Source organism: Martes martes, assembly GCF_963455335.1.
Source record: "Martes martes genome assembly, chromosome: 17".
Classification (NCBI taxonomy): Eukaryota; Metazoa; Chordata; class Mammalia; order Carnivora; family Mustelidae; genus Martes; species Martes martes.
In genome coordinates this window covers 1364349-1392149 of record NC_137905.1, presented here as the reverse complement: position 1 = coordinate 1392149, position 27801 = coordinate 1364349, and the positions used below count along the sequence as shown (strand labels likewise).

The following is a 27801-nucleotide window of genomic DNA, read 5'->3' as shown; positions in this document are numbered from 1 at the left end:
GCTGCGCGGGCCGGGTCTGGGAGCCCCAGGGGTGCGTGGCGTCTCGACGGCCGCCGGGTCGTGGGGACCCCGCCCTGCAGCCTCCAGCCCGCTGGGGCCCGGCCCTTCCCGGGCACTGCTGGGAGAGTCGCGCGGTCAGAACAACCCGGGCCCAGTGCGCTTCCCGCGGCGGCTTTCATGAAACCCGAGCAAAGACCGGGCGTTTTCGCGAGAATCGAGCGTGCCGCGAGGCGCGACGGACAGCACTTGGGGTGACCAGTACTAGGACTTAGTGATGGTTGACTGGACGGCGGTGAACCACGTGAAATAGCTCATTAATAAAGTTCATCAGTTACTTGTTCAAATGATAACATTTGGGATATGACAGGTAAAATAAGGATTTACTTTAAAACGACTGTCAGGTACCTGATTCTTGTTACTTTCTTAACGTAGCCACGAGAAAGCGTAAAATGAGGCCCGTGGCCCCCGCCACGTTTGTTGGGGCTGCTGGACACTCACACGTGGATGAGACACAGTATGCCCCACCCCCACCCCGACATTCTCTACAAGCAGGTGTGCCGGTGATGGGGCCACAGTCACTCGGGAGCTTGGGAGCTTGGGGCTACGTTCGCTTTCCCAGGGCTCTGCTGAGAGCACTTTCCGTGAGCTCCCCTTGATAAGGATGAGGGATGTGAGGCTTAGGGAGTAGAGGCCACCTCCCAGGTCACTCAGCCTGTGTGCAGCAGCGGCTTCTCCACCGTCCCATCATGCCTGGTGGACAATGAGCCTGGTGCAGGCCGATTATGGCTGAGACCCAGATGTCTTCCCTGAATGTCAAGGTGCCTCCAGATCTGGCTGGGGACACGGCACTGTAAGCCAAGACCATGAAAATCTCCCCTTTGACTGCACGCGGCAGGTTCCCTGCAGGCGCACAGGACCCGTAAGGCCTGAATCCCACCACACCTCTCCAGCTCCTTCCTGTCCCTTAGGGGACAAAGAGTGACAGAATGAGACACAGAGGTGGGCAACCAGAGCCGGCTCCCTGGTGCGCCGGCTTTATGCCTTTCAAGTCCTGGCTTCTTCATCCACAGATGGGCTACGGCTTGGAGGTTCGCCCTGAGGGTGAGATGGAGAAGGCATTCCAGCTGCCTGCATGCGGAACCAGGCCTGCACGCGGCACACCTCACAGAGCCCGGCTACTGCTTTGTGGGTTCTAAGGAGGTTGCAGGTGGGCAGACAGGTCTGTAACTCAAACTCAGAACGCACTTCAACTCCAGTCATTCTTTGGAATGTGCTTAAAATGACGGTGGTGGCTGTGATGGCTGTCTGCGCTCCACACTCTGCTACCAGACGCTCCCACGGCCCCTTCTTCTTGCCCTTCACTGTGATCCTCTCCAAGAGGCCTCCCTGAGCCCTCCGATCCAAAGTGCCCCCCGTCTCTCCAGCTCATCACTAGGTTTTATATTCTTTTTCTCAAGTTCCACCCCCTCCCCCAATAAAACTGGTTTCTGTCTCTCTCCACTAGAATGTGAGCTCCTTGAGAGCGGGGTCTCACCTGTCTTGTTCTCAGCCTGGTGCACAAGGGACCCTCAGTGGCCTGGCCTGTACTGGGCCTTCGGCAGCCAAGCTCCCAGTGGGCAGTCAGTAATCACACGAATGAAGGCACAGGTCCCGATCTCCCAGGCACTGCACGGTAAAGGATTCCAGAAAGAAGGGTTCTTGTCTTTGTTACCTGGCTCCCCTCTCCTGAAGGCATTCTAACCAGGCTATATTCTCTTAATATTCCACATCTATAAGCCAGCATGACACTTCAGGGGGAGCCTGGGCAGAACAGAGCAGAGAAGGGCGTTCACTTTCCTTACTACTGACTCTGTATCTTTATTACCGTAGCCTCATATGGATCAACCTTTTGCCCCTGCTCTCCCCCAGCCTCCTGGGGTTGGAAAAAACAGAAATTCACTCAGAGGCCATTTAGATAAAAGGTGCAGAGATATGGGAGGGACTAGAGGCTGCTTTCTAATAGGCCGGGCCACCTCGAAAGGCTGTGGGTCTCCCATGAGAGCAAAGTGGAAACCATCACAACCATCTGAGTCAGCTGCTGGGTCTGGCTCGCTGTCCCTAGGCCACACAGTCCCTTGCTCATCACCCTGTCTCCACACACAGGGTGGAAGGCGACTGTCCTACTCCATCTCACTTCTCACAACCAGACGTGACAGGATGGTGGTTCCAATTCCAGTCTTGGATCCCAGGAGAGGAGCTGATTGGTTCGGCTGTGCGTCTCTCATCTCGTTAGCAGTGACCAGAAGGTAGGGGTCCCACCTCGTAGAGGTGGCTGCTGAGCTCCGTCACTGTAAGTGGGCAAAGAATTTTCTAAGGAGCTTCCCCAGAGGCTGAAGTCACCCCAGAAAGACCTACTTACCAGGCGAGACATGCAAAGTGACAGTGGTACGGCCAGGCGCACTGGAAAGGCACTGGCAGTGGTGTTGGGAGCTGGTCCCCAGGCCCCTGCCCACTGGCTGCTCGTGAGGACTGAATGAAGACACACTTGCCTCTTCCCATTCGGGACAGACACATTTTAGATTCATGCTCTGCATCCTACAAGACCCCTCGGCTATCCCCAGAGCCACTCAGGGCCTCCTAGTGCCCGCTGCCACCTCTAGATTAGTGCCCCTGGGGAGCTAGCCAGAACACAGCAATCCGTGACTCTTTCCCTCCCAGGAGTCCCCCGCAGACGGACTGCCTGGGAGTGCGTGCTCTTGTCACACAGCCAGGAGAGCCGGCCATCCGTCACCTCACTCAGCTCTCTTGGGGGGCTGGAGCCTAGCCAGCACTCCGTGGTTCCAGGCTGGTGGGTGGCGGGGTGGCGAGATGAAGGTAACGCGGGCAGAAACAGCGCAGCATTCTGGAGGCTCTGGGCGGGGAGGGGCATTCCTGCTCACCGGCGCACCTTCAGAGGGCAGGGGCTGGGAGCCAGATCCTGATGTCCCCTGTGTTCAGGTCAGCTAGCTGTCTGTACTCTCCAAGACCAAGCGCTCCCTTACTTTTTAGATGGGGAACCGCGGTGTATCTGGGAGAGAAGACGGCTGCCTCCCTCCCGATGAGCAGCTCTGAGCTGGAAGATTTACAAAGCCCCTCGTCGCCCTTGGTCTTAAGAAGAGGCTGTCACTACAGTTCCAGGATCCCGCACGGCTCCGCCCTATAACGCACAGCAGCCTTAAATTTGGAAAGGTCCATTCCCACGGAGGTCCATGCTTGCCTCCAGCGTGCGGCCCTGAGCACACACGCCGGTCACAGAACCGAGCCTTAAACACGCCGAAAGCCGCCTCCCACCCTGCTCCCCGGCCGGCTGCTGTTCTGGGGCTGCCCACTCCGCTCATGGACGGGAACCGCCGCCTCTGGGCACCTTTCCCTCACTGAGAGGCCCCCTCCAGCGCGCCCTGGTCCTGGCAGCAGGACCACGGTGGCAGCAGGACCCCCGACAGCAGCAGGACCACGGCGGCAGCAGGATCCCCGACGGCAGCAGGACCACGGCGGCAGGACCCCCGACGGCAGCAGGACCACGGCGGCAGCAGGATCCCCGACGGCAGCAGGACCACGGCGGCAGCAGGATCCCCGACGGCAGCAGGACCACGGCGGCAGCAGGACCCCCCAGCAGCAGCAGGACCACGGCGGCAGGACCCCCGACGGCAGGACCCCCGACGGCGGCAGGACCCCCGGCGGCGGCAGGACCCCTGACGGCAGCAGGACCCCCCCTGGCGGCAGGACCCCCGACGGCTGCAGGACCCCCGACGGCAGCAGGACCTCCCGGCGGCAGCAGGACCACGGCGGCAGGACCCCCGACGGCGGCGGCAGGACCCCCGACGGCAGCAGGACCCCCCCCCCCGGCGGCAGCAAGACCCCGGCGGCGGCAGCGGCCCCTCCCGCACTCACACCCCCTCCCCCCGACCCTCTTCCCGGTACAACAGCGTCGCTGACACAGAACCCGCACCCGCGCAGAGACTCGGGGTCTGGCAGCCGCCGAGAGGGCCAGCGTCACTCCACGGTGACTGCTGTCAACCTCAAGAGAAGCGGCGAGCCATCGCTCTCTTCGCCGAGACCGCCCCAGCCCCGCGGCCTCCCCAGGCCGAGCTCGTTCCCCGCCGGAGTCCGGCGGCCGGAAGTGGGGGGGCGCGCCGGCGCATGCGCGCGTCGGCGCAGCCGCGAGGGCGTCAGTGCGCATGCGTCCGGACGCGCCCATTTCCCGGCCGCCCCCGGCCTCTCCCGCCGGTGGTTCCGCCCGCGGGGGGCGGGGACAGGCGCGGCGGGAAAATCGGCGCGGCGCGCGGCCCCACTTCCGCGCCTCGGGGTCCCCGCTCGCTCCGCGTCCCTCCCGGAGCCCGGTCCCTGTCCCCGCTCCCGCCATGGCACAGCCCCGCCTCACCGACTTCTTCGCGCGCCGCCGCCCCGGGCTCCGCGCCGTGCCTCCGCGGGTCAAGCAGGCCTGGCGCACCCCGAGCCCCGCCAAGCCCGCGCCCGGCGCCCCGGCCCGCACCCCGGGCAGCAGCCGCAAGCGCGCCCGCCCTCCCGCAGAGCCCGCGCGCGACCACCCCGCGCCGCCCGCACGCCGGAGACTGCGGCTGCCGGCCGACGCGGTGAGCGGGAGACGGCCCGGGGCGGGGGCGGGGGCGCGGACCGGGGGCGGGCTGCCCGCGGGGCGCCGTGCGGAGAACCGGCCCCGAACCGCTGGAGGACACTGGAGAAGGCCTGGGGCCCGGTCCCCGCAGACGGCGGGGGCAGGTGTGCCGTGGGCGCCGCGAGAACCGGGCGCAGAGCTCCGCAGCGAGGGCGCGGAGGTGCTGGACGGAGCTGCTGGAGGGGCCGGAGGAGAGCCCGGGCTCCGTGGGCTGGTAAATGTCCAGCCTGCCGGCCAGGCTGGGCGAGGGGTCAGGCCCGGGAGGAGCAAGAAGCCCAGACAGGCCACGGCCGGCCCCTCTGGCTTGACTCCAGCGAAAACCGGGCCTTGTGCCCCCTTTGTAGCTAAGAGAGGGAGGGAGGAATCAATCTTTCACCACCCAGTCTGGTTCCTCATTCGCCTTCTGTGTCCTGCCCGCCAGGTCTCCGGTCCCAGTGCCCCGGCTGCCCCAACTGCCCTCGCTGCCCCAGCTGATGCCACTGCCCCGGCTGACGCCGCTGTCCCGGCTGACGCCACTGCCCCGGCTGACGCCACTGCCCCGGCTGACGCCACTGCCCCAGCTGTCCTGGCTGTGCCTGGCTCCCCAGAGCAGGCCTCTCTCTCAGCAGGTCTGCGGCCCTGCCTGGCCACCCCGGAGAAGAAAGTGAGTCTGGACCCAGGGTGGGAGAGGTCGAGTGATGTGGGTGTGACTGGCCAGCTGATGGCATCTTGTGTCCACAGACCTCTTCAAAAGTCACATTCTCTGAGCTGAAGTCATGCCTACAGCGGGCACGGGAGCTAGGGGCCCGGGCCCAGGAGCTGAGGGCAAGTGCCCAGAGGAAGGATGCTGGGGAGCCCAGCGTGCTGGAGGACCAGGGGCACCCAGCAGGGCCATGGTGAGTCCTGGGTGGGCGTTCAGGCCCCAAAGGAAAGGCTAGGCTGGTAGGAGGACAGGGCTGGGCAGAGGCACGGATGGGGCTCTCAGTTCCCAGCTCTGCCACTGGCTAGCTCCGCACCCTGATTCTATCTGTGAGAAGTGCCAGCTCTTGCCATGGGAGCCCTTGTGAATTTCGGACACTTTCGAAGGCATGTTGCTATGGGGTGTATGTCTCTTGTAGCCCAGTCTGTCCTCCCTTGCTCCCTGTGGTCACCGTGTGCCTCTTAAGAGATGAGGGAACCAGGGTTGGGGGTGGCTTGGGACTTCCCCGGCCCTCGGGTCTCCGGGGCCACGTTGCCTGCCTATGCTTGGTGTTGGAGGGCTGTGGTGCTTCCCCTGACGCCTGGCTTCTTCCATGGCAGTGGAGAGAAGGCACCTGCCTACCAGCGCTTCCACACCCTGGCCCAGCCGGGGCCTCCGGGCCTCCTGCTGCCCTACAAGTACCAGGTGCTGGCGGAGATGTTCCGCAGCATGGATGCCATCGTGGGCTTATTGTACAACCGCTCCGAGACCGTGACATTTGCCAAAGTCAAGCAGGGTGTTCAGGACGTGATGCACAAGTGAGTGACCCGCAGCGGGCGGGGGCCTCCCCCTGCCTGCGGAGACTGCCCTGTGCCCTGCCCGGCACTCTCTGAGCCCAGTACCTTGTCCCGTAGGCGCTTTGAAGAGCGCAACGTGGGCCAGATCAGAACTGTGTACCCAACTTCCTACCGCTTCCGCCAGGAGCGTAACATCCCCACCTTCAAGGACGGCGTCAAGAGGTCCGATTACCAGCTTACCATTGAGCCGCTGCTGGACCACGGTGAGTGTGCCGTGGCTGAGTTCACGCAGCTTGGAGCCTGTCTCCCTGCCAGTGACACGGTTTGGAGCGTGGGTGTGAGGGGTTGGGCCCCTGGCCTCCTACAAGACCCGGGGGCTCAGCCCTGAACTCTGCCCGCAGAGGCCGGCAGCACGGCGCCCCAGCTCACGGCCTCACACCTCCTGCAGCGCCGGCGGCTCTTCAGCCAGAACCTGGTGAAGCGTGTCCACGAGCACCACAGGGTGAGTACCCGGCCCATGCGGGAGGCCTGTCCCTAGCCCGCCCTGCACCCCGTCGCCTCGTCCTGTGACAGCTCAGTCCTGCCTGCAGGAAATAGGTCCTCTTGAGAGGCTGACCTTTCAAGTTCCCTGGGCCCCTCCCGTGACTGCCTCCTGCAGGGTGGATGCAGGGTGGGCGAGGGTCCCCGTCCTGGTCCCCCGGCTGAGGGGCAGGAGCTCGGCACGGCAGCCCCAGGCCCCTAGAGGTTCATGACAGGCTCAGTGGGGGCTGTCGGCTGCGGCGTCCTGCCCTTGCCCGGCGGAGCAGCCGGAGCTCGGGCGCAGGACCTTGCCCAAGGTCGCCCAGCCCAGGACCTACGGTCGTCCAGCCGGGACCAGAGCCCCGCAGCTTTGCCTGCCCCAACACGGACGTGGCCGGGATCAGCCCACACTCCCTGTCCCCTTCACACACAGGCCTTCCTGGCCTCCCTGAACCCTCCCGTGGTGGTGCCCGAGGACCAGCTCACACGTTGGCACCCCCGGTTCAATGTGGACAGTGTGCCCGACATCGAGCCGGCTGAGCTGCCCCAGCCGCCCACCGTGGAGAAGCCGGCCACCGCCCAGGAGGTGTTGACCCGGGCCCGCGGCCTCCTGTCGCCCAGGGTGAGACTGAGTCTGGGATGACGGGGTGGGGCGGCCCCGCCTCCACGTGGGCACCTGATAGGTAGGCTCTGTCCTGGGGCACATGCCTCAGGGGTGGTGGAATGGGCCGTCCCTCCCGCGCAGCGCGCAGGCTGGCCCGCTCTGTCCTGGGGCAGCAGGCTCGGCCCTGCTGGGGGCTCCGGGGAGACCGTGTTCACGGCTTTCCCGGCAGGGGAGGCTCCTCCTCACTCCTCCCCTCTGACCTGCCCTAGATGGAGAAGGCCCTGAGTGACCTGGCCCAGCGAACCGCCAAGCCCAGCCGCCCTGGGTCCCCCGGCTCCACCCCAGCGGCCACCCCGCCTGCAGCCCTGAAGGGCGTGTCCCAGGACCTGCTAGAGAGGGTGAGCGCTGGGGGTCCCGGTGGGGCAGAGCCAGGGGCAGCACAGGCCTGGCTTCCCACTGACCGTGACCTGGGCCCGCCACAGATTCGGTGCAAGGAGGCACAGAAGCAGCTGGCACAGATGACCCGGCGGCCGGAGCAGGAGCAGCGGTTGCAGCGGCTCGAGCGGCTGCCCGAGCTAGCCCGCGTACTGCGCAGCATCTTCGTGTCGGAGCGCAAGCCGGCGCTGCCCATGGATGTGGCCTGCAGCAGGCTGCTGGGCAGCTACCCCGTGGCCCTGAGCCCTGGTGTGTACGGGGCCCTCCTCGTGTCCCCGACTCCCGGCTGAGGGTGGGCACCGGGGATCGGCCACTCCACATACTTGTGGAGCGTCTGTGGTGTGTGCGGGGTGGGCACAGTGCCTCGGAGGCCGCCTCTCGAGCTTCTGCCTTCACAACCCGACGGTGCCCTGCAGCTGCTCGGACGGCCCCATGGCCCACGAGACCCTTGGCTCCCTCCAAGCTCCAGGGTAGCTACCCCCTGGGGACTGGGACCTGTGCGGGGCTTAGTGGGAGGGTCAGCTCCTTGGCAAAGCTGTTCCTCATCTTTTCAGTGTTCCCTTTGCTTCTCGGGGGCATGGACAGGCAGGCAGGGGGAGAGGGGGAGGGTTGGCCTTTAGGCAGGCCTGCTGACGGGGTCTAGGCCCCCACCTCATGCACCCCTCCCTCTGTAGGGGAGATGGAGAAGCACGTGCAACTCCTCTCTGAACTGCTGCCCGACTGGCTCAGTCTGCACCGTGTCCGTGCGGACACTTACATCAAGCTGGACAAGGCTGCTGACCTGGCAGGCGTCCTCACACGGCTGGCCTGCCTTGCCCGGGCGGAGGTGGCGCTGTGAACTTCGCAGACACGTACTTCCGGTCCCTGCCCTCGCCCGCTGTGTCTCTTTTACTCTTTAGGAACAGGGTGCACTTCCCCCCCTCTGCACCCCCCACCAGGCTCCCTGGCCAGCGTGGGTGGTAGGCCTCCCCTGGGGCAGCACTTTGTCATTAAACTGGTTTCTGTTGGGGACTTGGTCTTTGCAGTGTTTGGGGTGTAGGGAAGTGGGGCAGGAAGGCAGGCAGTGGGCAGAATGCCCCCGGGACGTCCATGTGGGAATCCTGGATGGCCCAGTGGGCTCGGTGTCCCCCCGGGCCCTTGCAGGAGGGCAGCAGACTGCAAACCTGGACGGCAGCACGCCGCTGGCTCAGGATGGAGGGTCGGCCCTGAGGCTCTAGAGGCCGGGAAAGCCATGGACACGGCCTCCCCGGAGCCCCCAGAAGGAACCAGCCCCAGCAACACGGACGGGCACTTCAGCATCTAGAACCTGAGACAAAGTTGTGAGCTGCCCAGGAGTGTGACCTGTCGGAGCCACGACTGGATAGCAGTTCGGGCAGCACTGGTCTCCTGCCTGCTCTGGGCCACAGGAGGCCCGGGCAGCCGGCCAGGTGGGATTCCTGCACGTTGTCCCACGGCCCCACCCCAGCACCTGGACCGAGAGCAGCCACTCTAACGAAACAGTTTATTCACGTCTCTCTGTTAAGTGCACCCGTAGGGGGCTGGGCCCCGGCCTGAACTGTTAGCTCCAGGCCTTGGCACCTCCAGATCCAGAGGCCGCAGGAAGGACCGCGACGACGGCCTAGGCACTTCGGAAAGGCAACTGCACAAAACCGTTTAAAAAAAAAAAAAAAAAAAAAAAAAAAGCCCATGCAGCTGGCCAGCGCCCCTGGCGGCGGCGTCACTCGAACTGCAGGAGGGAGAAGAAGGGCGCGGGCGCCAGCGTCTCGCGGCCCCTCAGCTGCGTCAGCTCCACCAGGCTCACGCACTCCAGCACCTTGGCCTGCAGCCGGCCCAGCAGCTCACAGGCTGCCCGCATGGTCCCTGGGTGTGGGGAGAGGGATCGGTATGGTGAGGAGGCTCCCGGGGGCCCGCGCAGAGACCCGCAGCTCGCTGTAAGCGGGACAGTGCTGCCACCCGCTTCGCGCCCCTGTGAGGCACACTCTTCCGGCCCTAGCCCCCTCCCCCTCCGCCGGGCCCGCCTTCAGTGGGTGGGGAGACCCTCACCGCCAGTGGCCAGCAGATCGTCCACGACGACCACCTTCTGCCCCGGCTCCACGGCGTCCCTCTGGATTTCCAGCTCCGCCTGCAAAGGGGAAGCAGGCGCGAGGTCCGCCTGTGTCCGGACATGGCCTGGGAGGGGATGCGGACAGGATGCGACAGTCTGGGCCCCGTTTCAACCCACCCAGCGGTTTCCTGGCCAGCCTGGTGTCTCAGACACAGAGGCTGAGCACCAACCATGGCAGTGCCCCCCGACCCCAGGACTGTTCCGGGGGGGGGGTCCCCAAGCGGGGAAGGCTGCGGCGCCCAGCCCATTCACCTTGCCGTACTCCAAGGTGTATGAGGCAGACACAGTGGGGCCAGGCAGCTTGCCTCGTTTTCGGATGAGCACGCAGCCCAAGCCAAGCTCCTGCGCCAGAGACGGGCCAAACAGGAAGCCTCGGGAGTCCAGGCCTGTTGGCGAGAGCTGGGGTGTCAAGGGGCAGCTGTGTGGCACAGCAGCCTGAGATCCCCGTGAGCCAGTGCTGGAAAGTGACACGGGGCCTTTGCAAAGGCAAAAGGCTCCCGGCCGTCGGCTGCAGCTAGAAGACCAACGACATCACACTCAGCAACGCTGATGCAGCCCCGCCTCGCACAGGGACCCTGGGAGATGGGGTCAAGGACCTGGTGTGCCCCGCACGGCGCGCACGTGCAGCTGGGCCTCGGGGAAGTGACCTGACTTCCCCCCATCAGTGCCGCTGCCGGTCTAGCGGAGCTGGCAGGGGCCGTGACAGGGACTCAGGCGCCTTTCTTCATCCTTAAAAGCAGCATCTGTCTGGAGCAGGCAGAGCGGGGTCCCCACGCCGTCCAGGGGTGCAGCGGGGGTGGGCTTCCCGGCCGGGAGGACTCAGCCAAGTGGAAAGCTGTGGTCCCTGGGGAGCCTTGGGAGCCCCAGGCGAGGGCACTCGCACAGGGACCAGACCTGCCAGGGTGACGCGGGGAAAGGGCGCGGCCCAGGGCTCAGAGCACTCCAGAGTAGAACACCGGCGTGCTTGGCCCGTGGACTCTGGTCAGACACTCCCTGGGCAACCGGGCCGCGGGGCCCCACGTGTCCGGAGCTGAGGCCAGGAACTTGTGGCGGGGGCGGGGACGCTACCGTCTGCCGGGCCACCTAAGGCTGGACCCACCCTCCGGCCGCAACGTGCGGCGCAGCGGGTCCGTCCTTACCACCCACGCAAGGGTCACCACCCAAACACCGGTGCGGCGTCCAGCGTGCCCCCGGGGGCCGCCCCCCAGCCCCTCCGAAGCCAACGTGCGCGTCCGTCCCGCGTCCGCTCGCAGAGGAGCGCAGACCCCGCGGCCCCCGGACACCCCAGGGCGCGGCCGCGGCAGGGCGGGCGGGGCGTCCCCGGGTTCACTTGCCCACGATGTAGTCGATGTCGCCGCCGTGCGTCTGTCTCAGGTGGCGCGCCAGGAGGCTGATGCACGCGCGGAAGGCGGCGGGGTCCTTCAGGAGCGGCGAGATGTCCCTGGCGCGCGCGAGCAGGCGGGTGAGGCCGGGCGTCGGGCGTGGGCCCCGCGCCCCCGCCCCGCCCCGCGCGCCCCCGCGGCCGCCCCGCCGCACCTGAACAGCACCCCCGGGACGGGGAAGTCCGGGAAGCTGCGGATGCGCCGCGCCACCAGCTGCAGCTCGGGGTCCGCCATCGAGCAGCCGGCGCGTGTCGGCGAGCGGGGGAGCGAAGCTCAGCGGCGAGGGGGCGGGGCCGGCGGCTCTGCGCCTGCGCGGGGCGCCAGTGGGCGGGGCCGCACCGTGGGGCGGACCCCCCGCCGCTCGCCGGGGCTACCGTATTTTTCCGAATCTTAGGTGCCAAGGTTGTTCCGACGCGCTTGCTCTTTTGCAGCCTGAACAAACGCGTCCGCATCTAGGGTGGCTGCGCGGCCGGGGGGCGACCGCGGCGTCCGCGCAGGCCCGGCCGGGCTCCCGGGGAAGTGCCGAGGGGCGGGGCCGGCCCCGCGAGAGTCCGGGAAGAGGCAGGGCCCGGGCCACCCGAGAGCACCGCCCCGTCCGCGGAGGTGGGCGGCGGCTCGGCCGCCGTGGGGCGGGACACGGCACACCGCTCCCCTCTGGCCGACTTCCGCAAAAACGTAGCTCTTAAAAAGGAACCGCCAAACGCCCGATCCTTTATTCTAAAACTCCTCTTCGTCATTTCCCAAGTCTTACAGCGGCGCAGTACGGTTGGCGTCTACACCGGCTCGCTCAGGCTCCCCGCGCCAGGCAACACTAGGAGCCCCGGGCCCCGGGGAGGAGGGTTGGCAGGGCAGCCGACAGGCACCGACTCGCCACAGGGTCCGGGGGTCAGGATCCCTAAGGAAGAAGGGCAAGGGCCCCACTGGCCCAGGGAGGCCTTCCTTGGCGGTTGTCAGGATCCCCTTCCGCCTTCACAATCCCTCTCAGTGGGGCGCAGGGGCCAAGGGGCCAAGGGGCCAACACAGGACTGGCGAGGCCAACTGTGACGGTGAGACTCAGGTCACAGCCCTGTCCTCTGGGTCCCGGGATGGAGGCAGGGCCCTGGAGGAGGCCGGCAGAGGGAGGTCGGAGGGCAGCATTCGGCTCTCAGGCTGTGAGGCTGTGGGTCCTCGTGGCAGGGTCAGCCCGACCAGGAGGGCCGAGGGACACCAGGGCTGGGTCTCCGGCACGAGGAGTCAGCAGGTCCCGCTGCTGGCTGCGGATGAGGTCTGTCCGGGGTGGGCACGGCCCGAGGGCAGCCAGGGCTCAGGGCTCGTCCAGCAGGGAGCCCTGAGGCCAGAGTCCTCCTGGCGGCAGGCACTAGTGGGGCCAGGAGCACTTCTCTGGGACGGACTCCGGGGGCGTCAAGCACTTCCCTAACTTTTCACAGCCCGGGGGCGCCCAGTTCTGACAGTGAGAATTGAAAGAAGAGCAGGTTATGAGCACATCTGGGCTCCGCAGTGGCCGGAGTCCCGCCCCGCCCCATCTCCTCCTTTGGCCTCAGGGTGCAGCCCCGGCCCAGAGCCACACTTCAGCAAGGGCTGACCCGGGAGGGCCCTCACAGCCTGCTCAAGACTATCCAAGGAGAGCTCTCTGATGGTCAGCTGCGGGGACAGCTGGTCTGTTCCAGTGGAGCACGGACGGCCCCTCGGCCCAGTGTCCGCACTCCTCCATATGGTCCGGAGGAGGGGCCTTCCCTGCTTCGCCATGGCCTCTCACTGCCCACGGGGGTCTCTGCGCCTCCGTAGGGAGACTCCAAGTCACTCTGGAGGCATTCCCCCCCCACCCCGCCCCGAGTGGGCCTCACAGGCTGTTCCTGAATCAGATTATCAAGGGCAGTGAGAAGCCCGCTGAAGGTCTCTCCTGCCCTGGATGGCATCACCTGGCTTGTGGCTGCCCAGGCGGGGAGGAGGAGCTGGCCAGGCTTTGGAGAAGGAAGCTGCTCTCGACCTCGGACACAGAGCAAAGCACAGGGTGTGTGCAGAACAGACTCCGCCCAGCCAGCCGGACTGGGGGTGGGGGGAGCCAGCACACGACTCTGGAGGCCGGTCCACACTGCTCTGGGCTGCCTTCAGTTCACTTGCGGGACTGGGGGGGGTGGGTCCAGGGGTCAGGTGGCTGTGGTCATGCCCCGGCCAGTTCCCTCCACCCCGTCCCCCACTACATCACACAGTGGGAAGGGACGCGGGCACCACATGCACTGCTTGACAGAGAGCATGCTGGGGGTGGGGACAGCTCGCCTTCCCAGTGAGATTAAAGACGGAGCTTGGAGTGGGCACGTGGGACTCTCAGACTCCTGGGACCCCAGGCACCTTGGTGGTCCTGAGACGGGTACCTTCCTGCTCTACTCTGTGCGTTCAGAAGGCAGACCACCCCACGGAGGGAGGGAGGGAGGCAGCCCTGGGGGCTTCTGCTCTGAACGTCCTTCTGTGGGGAGCTTGAGGACATGAAGCCGCAGGCGTGGACAGCAGCGACAGGCCACCCCACCCAGGCCCTGGCTACCGAGGCAGCCCTGCCCGCCCTAGGGTCACGCTCAGCGCCCGGAACACGCGGCTGAGGCCCGACCCTGCTCCTGGTGCGCTCCCCCCATGCTGCCCTGGCCCCTCGGAGCAGACCAGACTCCACACGGCAGTGTCAACGGTGCCCAGTTACTCTGTGAACCACCGCGCGGGGCTGCGGGACGCGCGGCTCAGGGAGAGGGGCCGTCAGGCTGGGAAGCATCCTGACGGTGCTCGGTGGGGTCTGAAGCCAAAGCTTCGGATACTGGGACACCTGCATCAGCCATGTCCGGAGCAGGGAGCCAGACACCCTCAGTTCCAGGGACAGCACCTTCAGGCCATCAGTCCACGGTGTCCACACCCCATGCGGGAGTGCCCTGGCCCACACCTGCCCGGGAGCCAAGTGACTCCCGGCCACCCCTGCAGGGTCTGCGCAGAGCAGCAGGAGGGGAAGGGGTCCAGCCCGCAGACCCGGCAGCCTCTGGAGGCCCTCGGTCTACCGGAGTCCTGCCACACCGCCCAGCAGTCGCCTCCGCTGCCGGAAGTCTCTGCAACCCCAGACAGCTCCCCGTCGAGAAGGGGGGTGAGGGTGTGGGCTGCACAGACGTTCCACGGCCCCCGGGACACCCTCCCGGCATATCAAGCACTCACCATGACGGCCCGGTTGCACACGTTGAGCTGGGGCTGTCCAGGGACCAAGGTCTCCTGGTGCTGCCGGACGGCCAGGGTGACCCCGCGAAGGGCATGCAGGTACTCAGGGCTGGCAAAGCTAGAGGCAAGAGGACCAGGTCACCGAGAGAGTGAGGCCCAGGCCGGCCAGCGGGACAGGCCACCCAAGCAGCGGGGGAAGGGGTCTGGGGAGCGAGTAGTCCACCACCCCAGTGGAGCCACCAGCCGGTGGCCCCTACCTCTGTCCCTCTGTGCCCAAGGGCTGGCATGCACCTCAGGAACTGCCCCACAGACGAGGCTGCAGGCACAGTGGCTACAGCGGCCACGACCCCTGACTCAGCGTTCGGGGCCTGAGCCCCGGCCAACACCACCGAGGGCACCAACAGGACCGCGGGCGCCCCCAAGCAGACCTGGGGCCTTCCCGGTTTCCCAGTCCCTCCGGCCCAGATGTGTGTGGCAGGAGCAGGGGTCCCACCCTGCTCCCCACGGTCCCTGGGTCTGCAGCCGCGGCACTCCCAGGTCGCCCAGAACCTCAGGCTCTCCACTCCGTCCTGCAGGCCGTGCTTGCCGCGCACACGGCCTGCAGCCTTTTCGGAGCAGGCCTCACGACCCGTGTCGAGTCCTTCCCCTTCTCTGGCCGAATGTACTGGGAAGGCCTGGCTTAAACTAAGGTAGTTCGTCTCAGCAGCAAGGTCCGCCTGGCTCTCGTCCTCTGAAGCATGGGCACAAGCGTGCTGGGGACATGTGTGACTTCTGGGTGACGCTAGGGGCAGTCAGGCTGCGGGAGGCCTCACGGGCAGAGGTGCGGCCTGTGGCTTCTCCGGAATCAGGCCCTGCCATCGGCTCCCGGGGCCCCGCTGGGTGTTGGCTCTGAAGGTACTTCCGGGGACAGGAGAGGGGCTCGGACTGCTTCCTCCCAGCCTCCCCCTGGTTTAGCTTGATCCCCAGCCCCACGAGCACATGGCCCTGGGCTCCACACCTGTGGCTGCTGATACCCGCGAGGGGCTCCCAGCTCCCAGCGGAAAGTGTCCCGGAGCCTCGGAGACACGTGGCCACAGACTAGGGTTTAGGCCCCCAGGGTCTCTTCCCTCCCAAGTCTGGAGGCTGCAGGCCGAGACCCAGGCAGGAACGCAGCCCCCGCAGAGGTGCGGGTCCCTTCATCTCTGCCTCCGGTTTCGTGTGACCTCCCCCCCGTGTGTGTCCCCTCTTCCGTCTCCCATAGCTACTCTCTGGAGGCAGGGCCACCCTGATCCAGGATGACCTCCCCCCACCTCGCCTTCACTGTCCCCACGAAGTCCCCGCTGCCAGTAAGGCCGCGTGTGAGGTTCTGGCATGGGCAGGCGTGGGGCCCGTCTGTCTCCTTCCCACAGTCCCTGGCCTCTAAGCCGGGCAAAGGGCCCAGAAGTGTCTCAAGCATCCCGGTTGGCATCACAAGGCCCCACCCCAGAGCCTCGCTGGGAGGAGCCCCAGGGTGGATCTTTCACGCCGGTGCTGCCCACCGGGCACGGAGGGGCTCGTCCACCCCACACGCAGAGGCCGCTCAGGGCGGGGGTCACGTAACTGGGTCACATGGGCCCGTGGTGGAGGGACAGAGACCAGGCGGATGGGAACACCTGAGGAGGCAGGCCACGCACGCCAGTTTGCTGAGGCAGACACGGGGGACAGGCCTGGACCACCTCCGGGGGCAGGAGAACCCCCCCCCCCCACGTCTCCAAGAGCTCAGGACGTGCCTCTACTTGGCAGTGCCCAGCCCGCCAGCGAGCGCCTGCCTTTGCTCAGGGCCAGCTCACCTGAGGGGGAACCGCTCCCCGGGGTCTCGTCCCAGGTGGAAGACCAGGGGCAGCTCCGTGTGGTCCTCCTGCGTGTGGGTGGTGACTCCTGAGACGTTCTGCCCGGGGCAGAAATCGATGCCCTGAAACGGGAGGCCGGGAGGGCGGTGAGGGCTGCGTGCGCGTGTGGGCACGCGTGTGCCCCAGGAGCCCAGAAGACAGCGGCCTCGAGCTCCCCGAGGCAAGCCGGCCCGTCTCACTCCCACCTGCTGCGTCCCTAGACGTGCCCCGAGTGTCCCAGGGCCGAGCATGATGGAGGGCTGCCTCCTGTAGGATGGCGTCTCTCCCACGCCCTGGCCCCGGAGCCGCTGAGCCATCGTGCCTGTGTTTTGTATGCCGCCGGCAGCCCCTTCTCGGGGCAGGGAAGTGATTTTTTGTTTTTTTAAGATTTTTACTTATTTGAGAGAGAGAGAGAAAGAACACGAGTGGCATGAGGGGCAGAGGGAGCAGCAGACTTCCGGCCGATGCAGGGCTCGATCCCAGGACTCTGGGATGCTGACCTGAGCCGAAGGCTGACGCTTACCAGCTGAGCCCCCCAGGCGCCTCGGGAGATAAATCTCTTTAAAATATTTTAGGGGCACCTAGGCGACTCAGTTGGTGACGCGTGTAACTCTTGATCTCAGAGTTGTCTGAGCCCCACGTTATGTGTAGAGACTGGTTAAAAAACGAAATCTCCAAAAAAAAAGGAAGAAAAGTGCTACCACTTATACTGTTGCAGCCCGTGGGGGGGGACCTGCCGGTCACTGAATTCCAGAGCAAAGCCACCCCAGTGCGTGCTGCTCAGCGCTCCCTGCAGGCCGCCCGGGGGGCCAGGAAGAGACAGGCCCATGGCGGCAGCCCAGACGCCAGGGAAGAGCGGGGCCTGAACCAGACCACGGCGGACGCGTCCGAGGACACCGGAGAGCAGACTGCGTGCATCGAGGCTCAGGTGTATGGCCCCAGCCCCCCAGACAGGCCCAGTTCTGCAACTTCCCAGGCCACCTCTGCCTTCGGGGCTCCTTTGGGGGGACACTGCGGGACAGCTTCAGCCTCTGAGGTCAGCGTGTGGCAAGAGCCCCATTCAGGTGCTGTGATGGCCCTGGGCTCCCTCCCGAAGCTACTGCGCTCACGGCCTGGAGCTGGGTCCCCAAGGCCTGCAGGCTGTGGGACCCTGACTTGGAACAGGAAAAGCCAGCTGTGCCCCCGAGGAAATCCTGACACCCTGGTAAGCCCAGGGCCCCGCAAGCAGCTTAGCTCCAGTCTTCCGCCAACACAGGACACGGCCTAAGGGAGGGTCTGGAGAGACGGCTGTACACAGAGACAGGGGTACAACTGTGCTCACGAACCCCAGAACCGGCAGCCGGGGAAGGCTTTCTGCAGGGGCCAGTGCAGTCGACGGGCACCCACCACACCCCGTGTCCAACCCCCCTGCGTCTGTCACGGACAGCTGGTCAGCAGAGCAGGTAACGTTCTGCTTTTCAATAAAGCAGGGAGATTAGGAACCCGTGAAATTCCATTTATCCGCACTGAGCTGTGACTCTTGAGCCAGTGGCTGAAAAATAAGGAGAATGGAAGCCGGAGAAGACAGCCGGGGATGCGCGCCCAAGTGGGTTCCAAAGTGGGTGACCCCTGACCTTCTGGGAGTAGAAGTGCTGGAGATCACACTGGGATTTGACCACGGGAAAGCCCACAGCCTCCAGCACGAAAAAAGCTGGCAGCCACCAGTCTAGACAGAAAACACAAATCCTCACCTGGATGCGAGCCAAGTATACTACTTACCAACACCCCGCTAACCAGCACGGGGTTTCCCTCACGACTGCTGTCCCCTGGGACATCACAGCCGAGCCAGCCCACGTGGCCCCTTCTTCCTCGGAGCCCAGGGTGCACCTGTCCCTCTGCAGCCGTGGCCCTTGGAGCCGTGCATCTAGTCTAAGTCTGGGAACGGCCCCCAAACGCAGAGGGCCATGTGCACATGTGTACCCCACTCTTGCTGGGCCACGGGCTGCCAAAGGGAAGCCGGTCCATCCCTCCTCCTCGGCCTGCCCCGCTCAGCTAGCCCTTGGGGAATGGAAAAGCCTGACCTGGGTTGTGGCCGGGCCCCAGGGACAAGAGTATAGTTGGGAAGCTAGCAGGGTCCACGCGGGTGACTCCCAAGCCAGGGACCACAGACCCGCACGCCCCCGTGGGGACGCAGCCCCGGGCCTCTCCCTTAGGCTGGGAGCCGGCTCGGGCCTGGCTGGGCAGCCCCAGCCGGGCAGTCTCGTGACTTCTGAACAAAGCTGGCCCGAGCACGTTAGCCTCCTGGAAGGGCCATCAGAGCAGCCGACGGTGAGCCCACTCCCCTCCCGGGCAGCTGCCTCCCAGGGAGGGACTCCCCTGGGGAGAAGAGCACGCGCCCTGTCTCCTGGGAACTCGGAAGGGTGCCGAGCAAAGAGCCCGGAGGGAGCGGGAGCCACGTGTCGGGGGAGGACGGCAGGACACACGCAGCAGAGCGGCCTCTCCCAATCCTCACGGGCCCCACCGTAAACACGGTCAGTCCAGGTCCCACAGTCAACGGCTCTACCCGCAGAACCTTCTGGACCGGCCCCACACCCCTGAAAGCAGCTCCCCCAGCTCTCCTGCGGTTTGGCCTGGGTTGAAGCTGGGACGGGTCTCATTTCGGGCTGCCCGGACCCTGCCCCGAGAGCCCCTGGAGCCGCAGGGAGGCCTGAGCTGCGGCTCCCGGAACCCCGCTCCCACGCCACCTGGACTCTCGGGCCGCCGACAGCAGGGCCGCAGAAAGCCCCGGGAGGGAGCAGTGAGCCCGCACAGCCGAGCTCTGGGTTTTCGGGTGCTCCGACGACCGCTTAGCCGCTGAGCACCTAAAGGGCAAACCACGGGCAGCTCTGCCTGATAGCACATGGGGCCAGGTGCCGAGGATGTCTGACACGGTACCTGAAGGGCAGGCAGGCTCAGCTGTGGGACGGAGAGCAGGGGCAGGGACCCTGGACGCGAGCTGGGAGGGCTAGTGGGCCTGAGGGAGTCCAGTGCTAAGCGCGTAGGCCGGGAGACAGGACTCCGCCATGCCCTGTGCTGAGAGTGGTCTGGAAGAGGTTGGGGACCGCTGCCACAGTGAGTCTGGGGGCCAAGTCAGGTGGTGAGCATGAGAGGCCTGAGGCCACCTGTCCTCCGCAGTGGCCTCTGGTCCAGGCCTGCTCTGTCCAGAGGAGTCCTCCTAAGAGCAGGGTGGTGGGCCTGCAGAGTCCACAGTGCCCCAAGCCCCCTCACCTGTCTGAACTCCTCCCAAGAATTGGTCCAGGTCCAGAAGTGGGCCTTGTACTGACCGAGGGTGGCTGCCATCAGCGTGTTGCCGCGGTAATAGAATACTGGCCTGTCGCCGATGGAGGAAAAGGGTCAGGAGGCAAGAGAAACTTGTCACAGAAACGACCATGCTGGGCTCCCACTGGGCACAGTGGTGAACAGGTCCACCAGGCCACGGGGGTGGTCGGGCCCCTGAGTCCTCGGCCCCGGCACGAAGCTGGCGGCAGGCAGAGAGGCTCTGGCCCTCACCTTGGGGCAGAGAGCCTGCTAAGCCACCACCACCACTGCGCTCCCTCCCCCCGGAGTCAACAAGTTCTTGTCCAGGGTTCAAGACAGAAAAGACAAGCACGGCTGAAAACGCCTGACGCTGTCTCACCACCCCAAACCCAGGCCTCGGCGGCTCTGTGGCGGGGGCGGCTGCCTTCCCAGCCACGAGACTCAGCGTTTCACAATTCCTGTTCCTCGAGCAGCCTGGGAAACTGATTCTTTCTGAGCACAACAGCAGCTGGTCTCAAGCTGGGAAGAAGCTGGGTCTGGCACCAGTGAAGCCCAAGCCAAGGCCGGGCCCCAGGGGTCTGGACAGCCGGACACTCAGGCAGAACTCCCTCCACCCCGAGTGCCGGGCCTGGGCCCCGATGCCCTGGGTGCTGGGAGTGGTCTCGGAGCGCCAGGGCTCTCGCTTCTCAGGTCCTCCCCCTGCCCTGAGCCGGCCTGGGGAGGAAACAGCCTTGTCAGCCAGGCCTGGCTCTGTCCCCTGCTGGGGGGGGCTGGCGCCCGGCGGGCACGCACCTGTCTGTCAGCTGGCCCCACAGCATGGCAGGGAGCAGGTCCAGGCCATCGATCACCCTGTCGCTGGGCGGGGCCAGGCCCGCGAGGGACAGGCTGGTGGTGAAGAGGTCCATGACGCTGCCCAGCTGGTGGCTCACCTGAAGAGACAGGACGCGGGTGTACTTGGCGAGCCCCGCCCTGACCGGAGGGCAGCCAGGGGCACACAGGGACAGAAGCCTTCTCTGCCCGACGTCCACATGTGGGTGCACACGCCCCGGGCCCAGCCCCTTCCTCTGGGCCCTGCCTTTGCACTCTGACCCCGCTCCAGGCTGTCCGGGAGCCCCGCACGCTCTGGAGGGTCGGGTCAGGGCGCGTGGGCGGCCACACGAACCCTCAGGCCTCACGACCCTGCAAGGGAGGGACGAGCTCCTCCTTGGGAGAGTGGCTTTGGGAGGTTAGGGCCGAGTGGGGATTCAAACTGCCCCATCCCTAATTCCTGAGTCCTCGTTTCCGTGGTGACTACGAATGAGACAGAGGTGAGAAGAGGGTGCAGGGAGACACCGGTGGGGTCCAGCCTGCTGAGGCCTGGCCTCTCTGAGCCCATCTGTCACCACTGAACCGCTGTGAGCTTCCCAAGTCAGGTAAGAGCACAGGTGGAGAGAAGACCTGCGAGGCCCAGAGCAGCACGGAGGAGGGGCAGCTGGCTGGGGACGACCCTGGCCCAAACGGGATGGTCTCAGTCGAGGCACCCAGCGAAACGGGTCTGAGGAGAGGAGCACTCTTGGCCGAGGGCCACATGCTGGTGTCCATGGACGCACATCTGCTCCCTGGACGCGGCTCTGCCTCATCTGGAGACCCCCGGGTTCAGCCCACCACCCGGCGTCTGCAGCCTGGAGCTGGGGTGAGGGCCGGCTCGGGGAGGCCGGAGAGTCCACTGTTCAGCTTGGCGGGGTGGGCATCCGTGGGCATCTTGTTGGCTGGGGCCTCCAGCCGCTCTTCCCGGTCCCCAGGGGTCCCTCACGGATGCCCTGGGATCACGTGAGACTCCCCCGCCACGAGGGACTCCATGTGGACACACAGCGCACAGGCCAAGGCCGCCTGCATCGTGGGTTCTGCAGCCCAGTGTGGGGAAATGGGAAGCCGGTGTTCGATTCAGACCTTCTGCGTGGGTTTGCAGAGGGCAGGAGCAGGTGGCCAATGGCATTATCTCATTGCCACGGCTTCTCCCCTGCTGCTTTTTTTGCAACAAAAAAAAGAAGAAAGAAAAAAAAATCAAGAAATCCCAATACTTTAACTGCCAAGAAAAATAAACAGGGAGGAGAGACTGCCGTGTGGGTGGCATGGTGGGGCAGGACAGGACAGCTGACGTCCTTCTCGTCAGCACAGAATAGCTGGGGGCACACAGAGAAGCTTCCCGAAGGACAAACACTCTCGACAGGCGTCACGTCTTTAAGAAAACGCCATCAGACTGCTGTGGGCACACGGAGTCCCTGCTGGTGCCACCGGCACTGCTAAGACCCCACGCAGGAGCGGGTCCCCCCACCAGGCAGGCGGGGGCCTGAATACCGGAAACGGTGGGCAAACCAGAGTGGTTAAAATGAAGCCCTCCCGTGGTCACTGCAGGGCACAGGCCTCACAACTCGTCAGGCTCAATTTCAGCGTGTGCCATGGGACACGGCGCGGGGAAGGCTGCCCGGCTGCTCCTGGATTCTCGCCTCCAGGGAGCAGGGCTGAGGGGTGAGGAGCCAGGCAGATGAGGGCCGGAGGAGGGGGATCCCAAAGGCTGGAGCCGGCCCTGCGGAGAGAGGGCCCCATGGAGACAGTCCCAGAGGGTGAAGCCGTGGGGCAGCCTGGGCAGGAGGGTGGGTTCCACGCCCCACGCCCGGCGTCTGATCCCAGCTCCACCATGGGACAGCCAGCGGTCCTGACGAGTGACTTCCTCTCCTTGGACCACAGTTTGCTAACACGTGGCATGGGAGTGCTGATGATGGTGATGGGGACAGAGTAACGCCCCCCACACTGAGGCCCACGTCTCACTTCCCAGACCCTGTGCGTGTTCCTCACGTGGCAAAGAGGGACTCAAGGCTGCCAAGCAGCGGACCTGAAGATGGGAGCTGATTCTGGGTCCCTGCAAGTGGCCGGGGGGCCGGAGTCAGAGGAAGGAGGGTCGGCACGGGGTCCTGGCCGTGGGCAGTGGCCGGGGGGCCAGAGTCAGAGGGACAAGGTGACACTCAACTGGCCTGGACGACGGAGGGAGGGACTGTGGGTGCCTCGAGGACCCCGGAAAGACGAGGAAACGGATCCTCCCTGGGAGCCTCCAGAAGGAACCAGCCCCATGGCGCTGTGAGCCTGGCCCAGGATGCCCGGCCGGTCTCCCGACCTCCAGTCTGAGCGGAAGAGGGTGTCGTGGAAGGCATGGGGCACGGCACTTGTGACAGAAACCACAGGGGAATCAACGTCCCTTGTAGTGTTGCTGTGAGGGCCGCACCAATACCAGTGTTCTCTGGGGGGCATCAGAAGGGGAGAGAGACCAGTTCAGAGACCGTGAGAGGAATATTTCAAAATGTGAGCCCTAAGACCCCGTATTCATCAGCAGTTTGAACTGAGCTGCCCTGTGAGAGAAGACCCTGCGTGTGGGTTCCTGGTGGAGGCAGGGACAGAGCAACGAGCTCTGGGGCAGGAAAGGGCTCCAATGTCTGGGAGGGTGCTAGGGAACCAGCGGTCGGGGGAGACTTTATGGCCAAGCAAGCCTTTAGGAACTCAGTATGCCCTATGCCTGCCGGGTGTTCATGACGTCCATTAACACACTAAAGCTCTGACAAGTCCTGCAAAAAAGAAACCTGCTTAACTTAGTTGAACTCGGGACCGCCATGTTCACTGACAAGGCAGCCTCGTCACGGGATGGCAGTTGTTAACACCGCCCCTGAGGCCCCGGTGCCCGCCCCACCTGCCCTTCACCAGCCGCCTCCTGGTGTGGAGCCGGCAGTCTGAGCTCCACGAGCAGCCAGCGTCACTCACCTGGCCTGCAGGGACTCGCCCGGGCCACCACGCGATCGCAGGCTCCCGCATCCCACCTTCAAACGTGGTCTGCTTCCCACACAGAAACGGGCCGTTGCTACCGCCTGAGGAGACAGAGTCGTCGCGCATCAGACGCCTACCCCGAGTCCCCAGGGCGTCCATCCTGCTGGCCTGTTGCTTTCAGGAGGGATCTGTCACAGCCTGCCCCCAACCTTCCTGGGTCCTCGGGGTGACGCTGCTGGAACGACCGGCCACAGAGTTCAGGCCTCGGGTCAAGGTCAGATGCCTGGACACGATCAGGCAGTACCACTGCGTCCCTAACGCAGCACGAGTGCTCAGAAACGGAGAATGTGACGACTGCCCTTAGGCGGGGCTGTGACACAGGTTCCTGGGGAGCAGCTCAGTGGGGTTCACGGCCGCCTGCAGGGACTGTGTGACTTACATGTTCCCGTCCTCGAGCATCACTCTGTGTGGGGGGTGGGGAGTCTAATCAAAATGTGTCCCCCCGGGGCGCCTGGGTGGCTCAGTGGGTTAAAGCCTCTGCCTTCAGCTCAGGTCATGATCCCAGGGTCCTGGGATCGAGCCCCACATCGGGCTCTCTGCTCAGCAGAGAGCCTGCTTCCTCCTCTCTCTCTCTCTCTCTGCCTGCCTCTCTGCCTACTTGCGATCTCTGTCTGTCAAATAAATAAATAAAATCTTTAAAAAAAAAAAAAAAAAAAAATGTGTCCCCCCCCGGCCGGGTCCTGGGAGGGGGTTGGGGGCAGGGCAGGTTTGGTTCCTGAACCACACGCGTGGGAAGTGCTGGAGGGGGCCCTGGCCAGGCTGGCTCACTCCCAGAGCCCAGCGCAAACGGTGGTTGCTGCCACCCCCACCTGCCGCCCGGGGCTCCCACAAGCCCGGCCCCCGGGAGGAACAGGGGAGGCGGCGCTCTTGCTTCCACGCCAGACCCGCACCCCGGCCCCCTGCATCAGTGCACGCAGACCCCGAGAGAAAGCAGGGAAGGACGCATCCGGGCGACGAGCGAGCGAGCACGGGCAGACGGAGGCCCAGGCAAGGGCACGGCAGGAAGAGCGGACGGACGCGGCTCCTGGGGCTTGGCGGGGCTCAGACACACTGACGAGGCCTCACTGCTTGTCCACTTCTGCGTCGCAAGCAGTGAGGCGAGCACACGGGTCTGCACTCTTACAAACAAGCATGTGGATGGCGTGCGTGGGAACCGGCCCCTACCTCGGGCGTGAAGATAAGGCACCGCTGGCGGGCCCGGCAAGGGCCGCGCACTGGGGGCTCTTGGCGCAGAGCTGGGAGGCACAGCAGGGACAGCAGCGTCCAGCCAGGCCCTGGGTCTTTGCTGGGAGGGGTGCAGAGGGTCCCACCCTCACCTCTGGGACCAAGAGCAGTGCGGGGAGCGGCTGCGTGAGGACGAGGTCCCTCCATGGGCCGTGAATGGCCCCTTGGGGCCCCAGACCAGCCAGACCCAGACCCTGAACTGCGAGTGCTCTGTGCCCGCATGATTCCTTCTCACCTGAACCCATCTGTACCCATACTAGCTCCAGGGCTCCCCTGACCGCACGGTCCCCTAGCACCTCCCTGCTGAGGCCTGTCCCCCTGGGGTTTCCTGCTCCCCGTGGCCTTCCTTCCAGAGCCCTTTGAGTAACTCAGGGCCCTGCTGAGGCCCCAGTACCTTAAAGAAAATGGGACAAAAAGATATGGCACCATGACAGGGGAGGAGGGACAGACACGCTTACAGGACACCAGGTGGAACCCCTTGCTCACCAAGGTGCAACAGCCCGAGAGTTTGCTGAGCAGCCCCAGGGGGGTCACGGCCCCACGGCTGCTCCCTCGCTGAGCCAAGTCCGCACTCTGGGGTAGGGGCTGGGTCCCTGCCCTCCAAGACACCACTTCCCAGGAGGTCTGGAGATGCCCCAGCCAGTCTCCTGGGCGAAAGTCTTCTCACTGGACGAGGGCCCTCGGGAAGGGAGCAGGCATCTCGCCCATTGGACGGGGCCCCTAGGAGGGCTGAGTGGCCCTGACGGAGCCTCAGAGATCCCAGTATCCCAAGGGCAGCCCCATCTGGGGAGGCGAGGGTGCTTGGAACACTAGCCTTGTTTAGGAGCAGAAATGAGGGCAGCGCCATTGTCGGAGGTGAAGAAAACGAACGTGTCCTCTGCGATCCTCAGGTCCCGGAGAAGGCTCAGGATTTTCCCAACACTGTCGTCGATCTCCCGGACAGCGTCCCCGTACCTAAGGGGAGAAAGGGCGTCCGTGAGTAGAGAAGGCACGACTTCGGGGACGGACAGCACACCGGATGGGCTGGCTTCAGAGGAGAGGGAGAGGAAAAGCCCAGTTCCCAGAGTTAATCGAGGACGGAACACGCCACACCGCTGCAACCCTCCTCCACACAGACTGGGCTGACAGGCGGCTTCGGGCGAGCACGAGAACTGCCGTCTCTCCCCGTGAGGGTAACTGAACACCCGATGGCCGAGTGCCCCACCCCTGGAGGCAACCAAGCTCAGCCGAACTCTCCAGGTGGGGGTCCGTGCCTCTGGGACCAAGGACTCACCGCCCTCGCCGGCTGGTGCCCAGGAAGGGCCGAGACGCATACACGGGCGCGTGAGTGGCGTCGACGGCCCAGTAGAGAAAGAAGGGACGCTGAGCCGCGTGCTGCCTCCGCACGAAGTCCAGCGCTTCCTGCGGGAGACACTGCCCTGCTCAACCGCCCGGAGGGCCGGCCTCCCCCACGCGCCCGCCCAGCCCACGCGTCCGTCACCTGCACGTACACCTGCGTCAGGTTGGCTTCCCCGGTCTTCAAATTGATTGGGAATTCCTCATAGTATCTGAAAATAACACAGACCCAGACAAAAATCCGCCTCCAGGAAGCCAAGCAAGCCTTCTCTTCCGCGATTTCCCAGGCGGGTACGGCCCCATTCACAGGAGGAGGGAAGCGCGGCCCGTGTGTGTCAACGACCCAGAGGTGTGCACGGTTCCGGAGGCCCCGGGCCGGTCGAGGACGAGGCCCCGCGGCAGCCCCCACCTGGGAGGAGCGACGTGTGAGGACACAGGGAGGCTGGCAGAGGCAGCTCCGCGGTCACCCCGGGCCGGCGGGCGGCAGCTCACGGGCACAGGTGCTCTGAGCCAGCCGTGTCTACGGGGCACACAAGCGCGCCAGGACCCCCGAACCCCACTTCCAACGGGGCGCGTGCTCCCTCAATGAGGCTGTCCTGGAAACGCACGGGCCCCACCCGGCTTTCCGGCCCCAAAGCAAGAACTTCCACCGAAAATGTGAAGCAACACAAAAGGCGGGCAGGGAGGAAAGTCCAGCCAGACGAAGCTGGAGACAGAGCAGGGGCGACCAAGCGGGGCCACACTGCGGGCACCGTGAAAGCAGGCCCATGGCCAGACCGGCACACGGGGAGCCACCCGGCTCGGGCAGCAGAGCTCCAGGCAGACTCCCGAGGAAGGGAGCAGCCCCGTGGGCTCCTGGCACACGGCCACAGGCCAGCCTGGTGCAGGTGGACGACCTTGGAGCCGGAGCCCACGGCCACCCAACGGCTTCAGGAACCAAAGCTCATGAGCGGAACACGGTGCTGCGTGACACACCTGGGGGGTCCTAACCTCTCCCACGCTAAAGTCCCCTGTGGGCGGCTCGAGCAGCAGCCCTAGGCCGTGGTCCTCCTCGCTGCGGCAGAACCTCGGGCTTTTCAGCCGAGCGCGGGGAGGCCGTTCCAGAACCGCTGACCCGCCCCCAGAGCAGCACCAGAGGGCGGGGCTGAGCTCCCGCGGAGTGCAGGGTGGGGTGGGAAGGGACCCCTTACCTGCCGACCATCTCCCAGTCCCTGTACACGGGGATGTTGGGCCTGGCCCTGTTGTCATAAGGTCCAAAGTGACAGTTGGGGGACCCGAACCACTCGTCGAATCCACGCTTCAGGGGGTGGAACTGAGGCCTGTGGCCCAGATGCCTAGAAACGGGAACCCGGACGCTTTAGGGACCCCTGCTCAGGGTACCCCAAAGTCCTGAGCACGGACAGCTCCTTGCCTTGTGTGTGCTGAGCCCCAGGCACCCCGAGACGTCCTCCTCCAGGTGGGCGCCAGGACCCGGCCCACCCCCGCCGAGAGCCCACAGCCCTGGCCACAGCACGTGTCCAGGCACAGAGGGGCGCTCAAGCATCCTTCTGGAGTGCTGCGAGGGCTCAGGGGAGACACCCGGCGAGCTGTCTCACACCGGCCAGAAGCCACCCAGAGCTCTCCGCACTCCGGTTTCTTCCTTCTTCCTTTCTGCGGACGGTTCTATAGGTTCCGCCTTCTCCAAGATTGTGAGGAAGGCGATACCCCGGTGAGGTAGTCACCAGCCCCTCACGATAAGGTCTCCAAGAGTCTCTTCCCCCAGCTACGGATAACCATGCGCGCGGCCCTGGGGGAGCTGACCATCCCGGCCTGGCCTCATCACAGACTGGGACGCTCCGGGACCTGCCAATGCTGCGCACTGACCCAGCGCCCGGGCCCAGCTCGGAGGTGGGTGTGCCCGCTGGGTGACCAGGGCCAAGACGCTCCCCAGC

The 27801-nt window shown here is 65.4% G+C and overlaps 3 protein-coding genes and 1 long non-coding RNA gene across 7 annotated transcripts in view; 1 reads left to right on the top strand and 3 right to left on the bottom strand.

Annotated features, from left to right (window-relative positions):
• Nucleotides 1-294: 294 nt before the first annotated feature.
• LOC308358567 lies at nucleotides 295-4127 on the bottom strand. Of its 3 annotated transcripts, XR_013968321.1 has the most exons (4): nucleotides 3968-4127; nucleotides 2126-2327; nucleotides 1535-1665; nucleotides 309-1095 (listed from the first exon to the last, which is right to left on the bottom strand). It is a non-coding gene; the product is annotated as an uncharacterized lncRNA (long non-coding RNA). The 3 variants fall into 3 exon arrangements; XR_013968322.1 differs by lacking the exon at nucleotides 3968-4127 and having other exon boundaries at nucleotides 295-1095; nucleotides 2174-3284; XR_013968323.1 differs by lacking the exon at nucleotides 3968-4127 and having other exon boundaries at nucleotides 2126-2576.
• A 199-nt stretch (nucleotides 4128-4326) lies between these two features.
• Nucleotides 4327-9153, top strand: CDT1 (chromatin licensing and DNA replication factor 1). The gene is made up of 10 exons (XM_080827589.1): nucleotides 4327-4610; nucleotides 5073-5294; nucleotides 5372-5526; nucleotides 5930-6127; nucleotides 6224-6369; nucleotides 6508-6608; nucleotides 7059-7247; nucleotides 7499-7627; nucleotides 7712-7913; nucleotides 8339-9153. The coding sequence occupies exons 1-10, from the start codon at nucleotides 4380-4382 to the stop codon at nucleotides 8500-8502; spliced, it is 1737 nt and encodes a 578-aa protein (XP_080683715.1). The 5' UTR covers nucleotides 4327-4379; the 3' UTR covers nucleotides 8503-9153.
• On the bottom strand, nucleotides 9152-11729 carry APRT (adenine phosphoribosyltransferase). Its single transcript, XM_080827590.1, has 5 exons — nucleotides 11305-11729; nucleotides 11103-11209; nucleotides 10021-10154; nucleotides 9708-9786; nucleotides 9152-9524 (listed from the first exon to the last, which is right to left on the bottom strand). The coding sequence occupies exons 1-5, from the start codon at nucleotides 11382-11384 to the stop codon at nucleotides 9382-9384; spliced, it is 543 nt and encodes a 180-aa protein (XP_080683716.1). The 5' UTR covers nucleotides 11385-11729; the 3' UTR covers nucleotides 9152-9381.
• A 105-nt stretch (nucleotides 11730-11834) lies between these two features.
• Nucleotides 11835-27801, bottom strand: part of GALNS (galactosamine (N-acetyl)-6-sulfatase) — a 24483-nt gene continuing 8516 nt past the window's right edge. For both annotated transcript variants that reach the window (XM_080827588.1, XM_080827587.1), the window contains exons 5-14: nucleotides 27061-27204; nucleotides 26016-26082; nucleotides 25809-25936; nucleotides 25350-25489; nucleotides 23249-23352; nucleotides 20252-20388; nucleotides 19430-19532; nucleotides 16145-16266; nucleotides 14337-14454; nucleotides 11835-12594 (exon numbers count right to left, since the gene is read on the bottom strand). In XM_080827588.1, the coding sequence (XP_080683714.1) occupies nucleotides 12508-12594; nucleotides 14337-14454; nucleotides 16145-16266; nucleotides 19430-19532; nucleotides 20252-20388; nucleotides 23249-23352; nucleotides 25350-25489; nucleotides 25809-25936; nucleotides 26016-26082; nucleotides 27061-27204 (1150 nt within the window). In that variant the 3' untranslated portion in view covers nucleotides 11835-12507. The remainder of the gene's footprint in view (nucleotides 12595-14336; nucleotides 14455-16144; nucleotides 16267-19429; nucleotides 19533-20251; nucleotides 20389-23248; nucleotides 23353-25349; nucleotides 25490-25808; nucleotides 25937-26015; nucleotides 26083-27060; nucleotides 27205-27801) is intronic.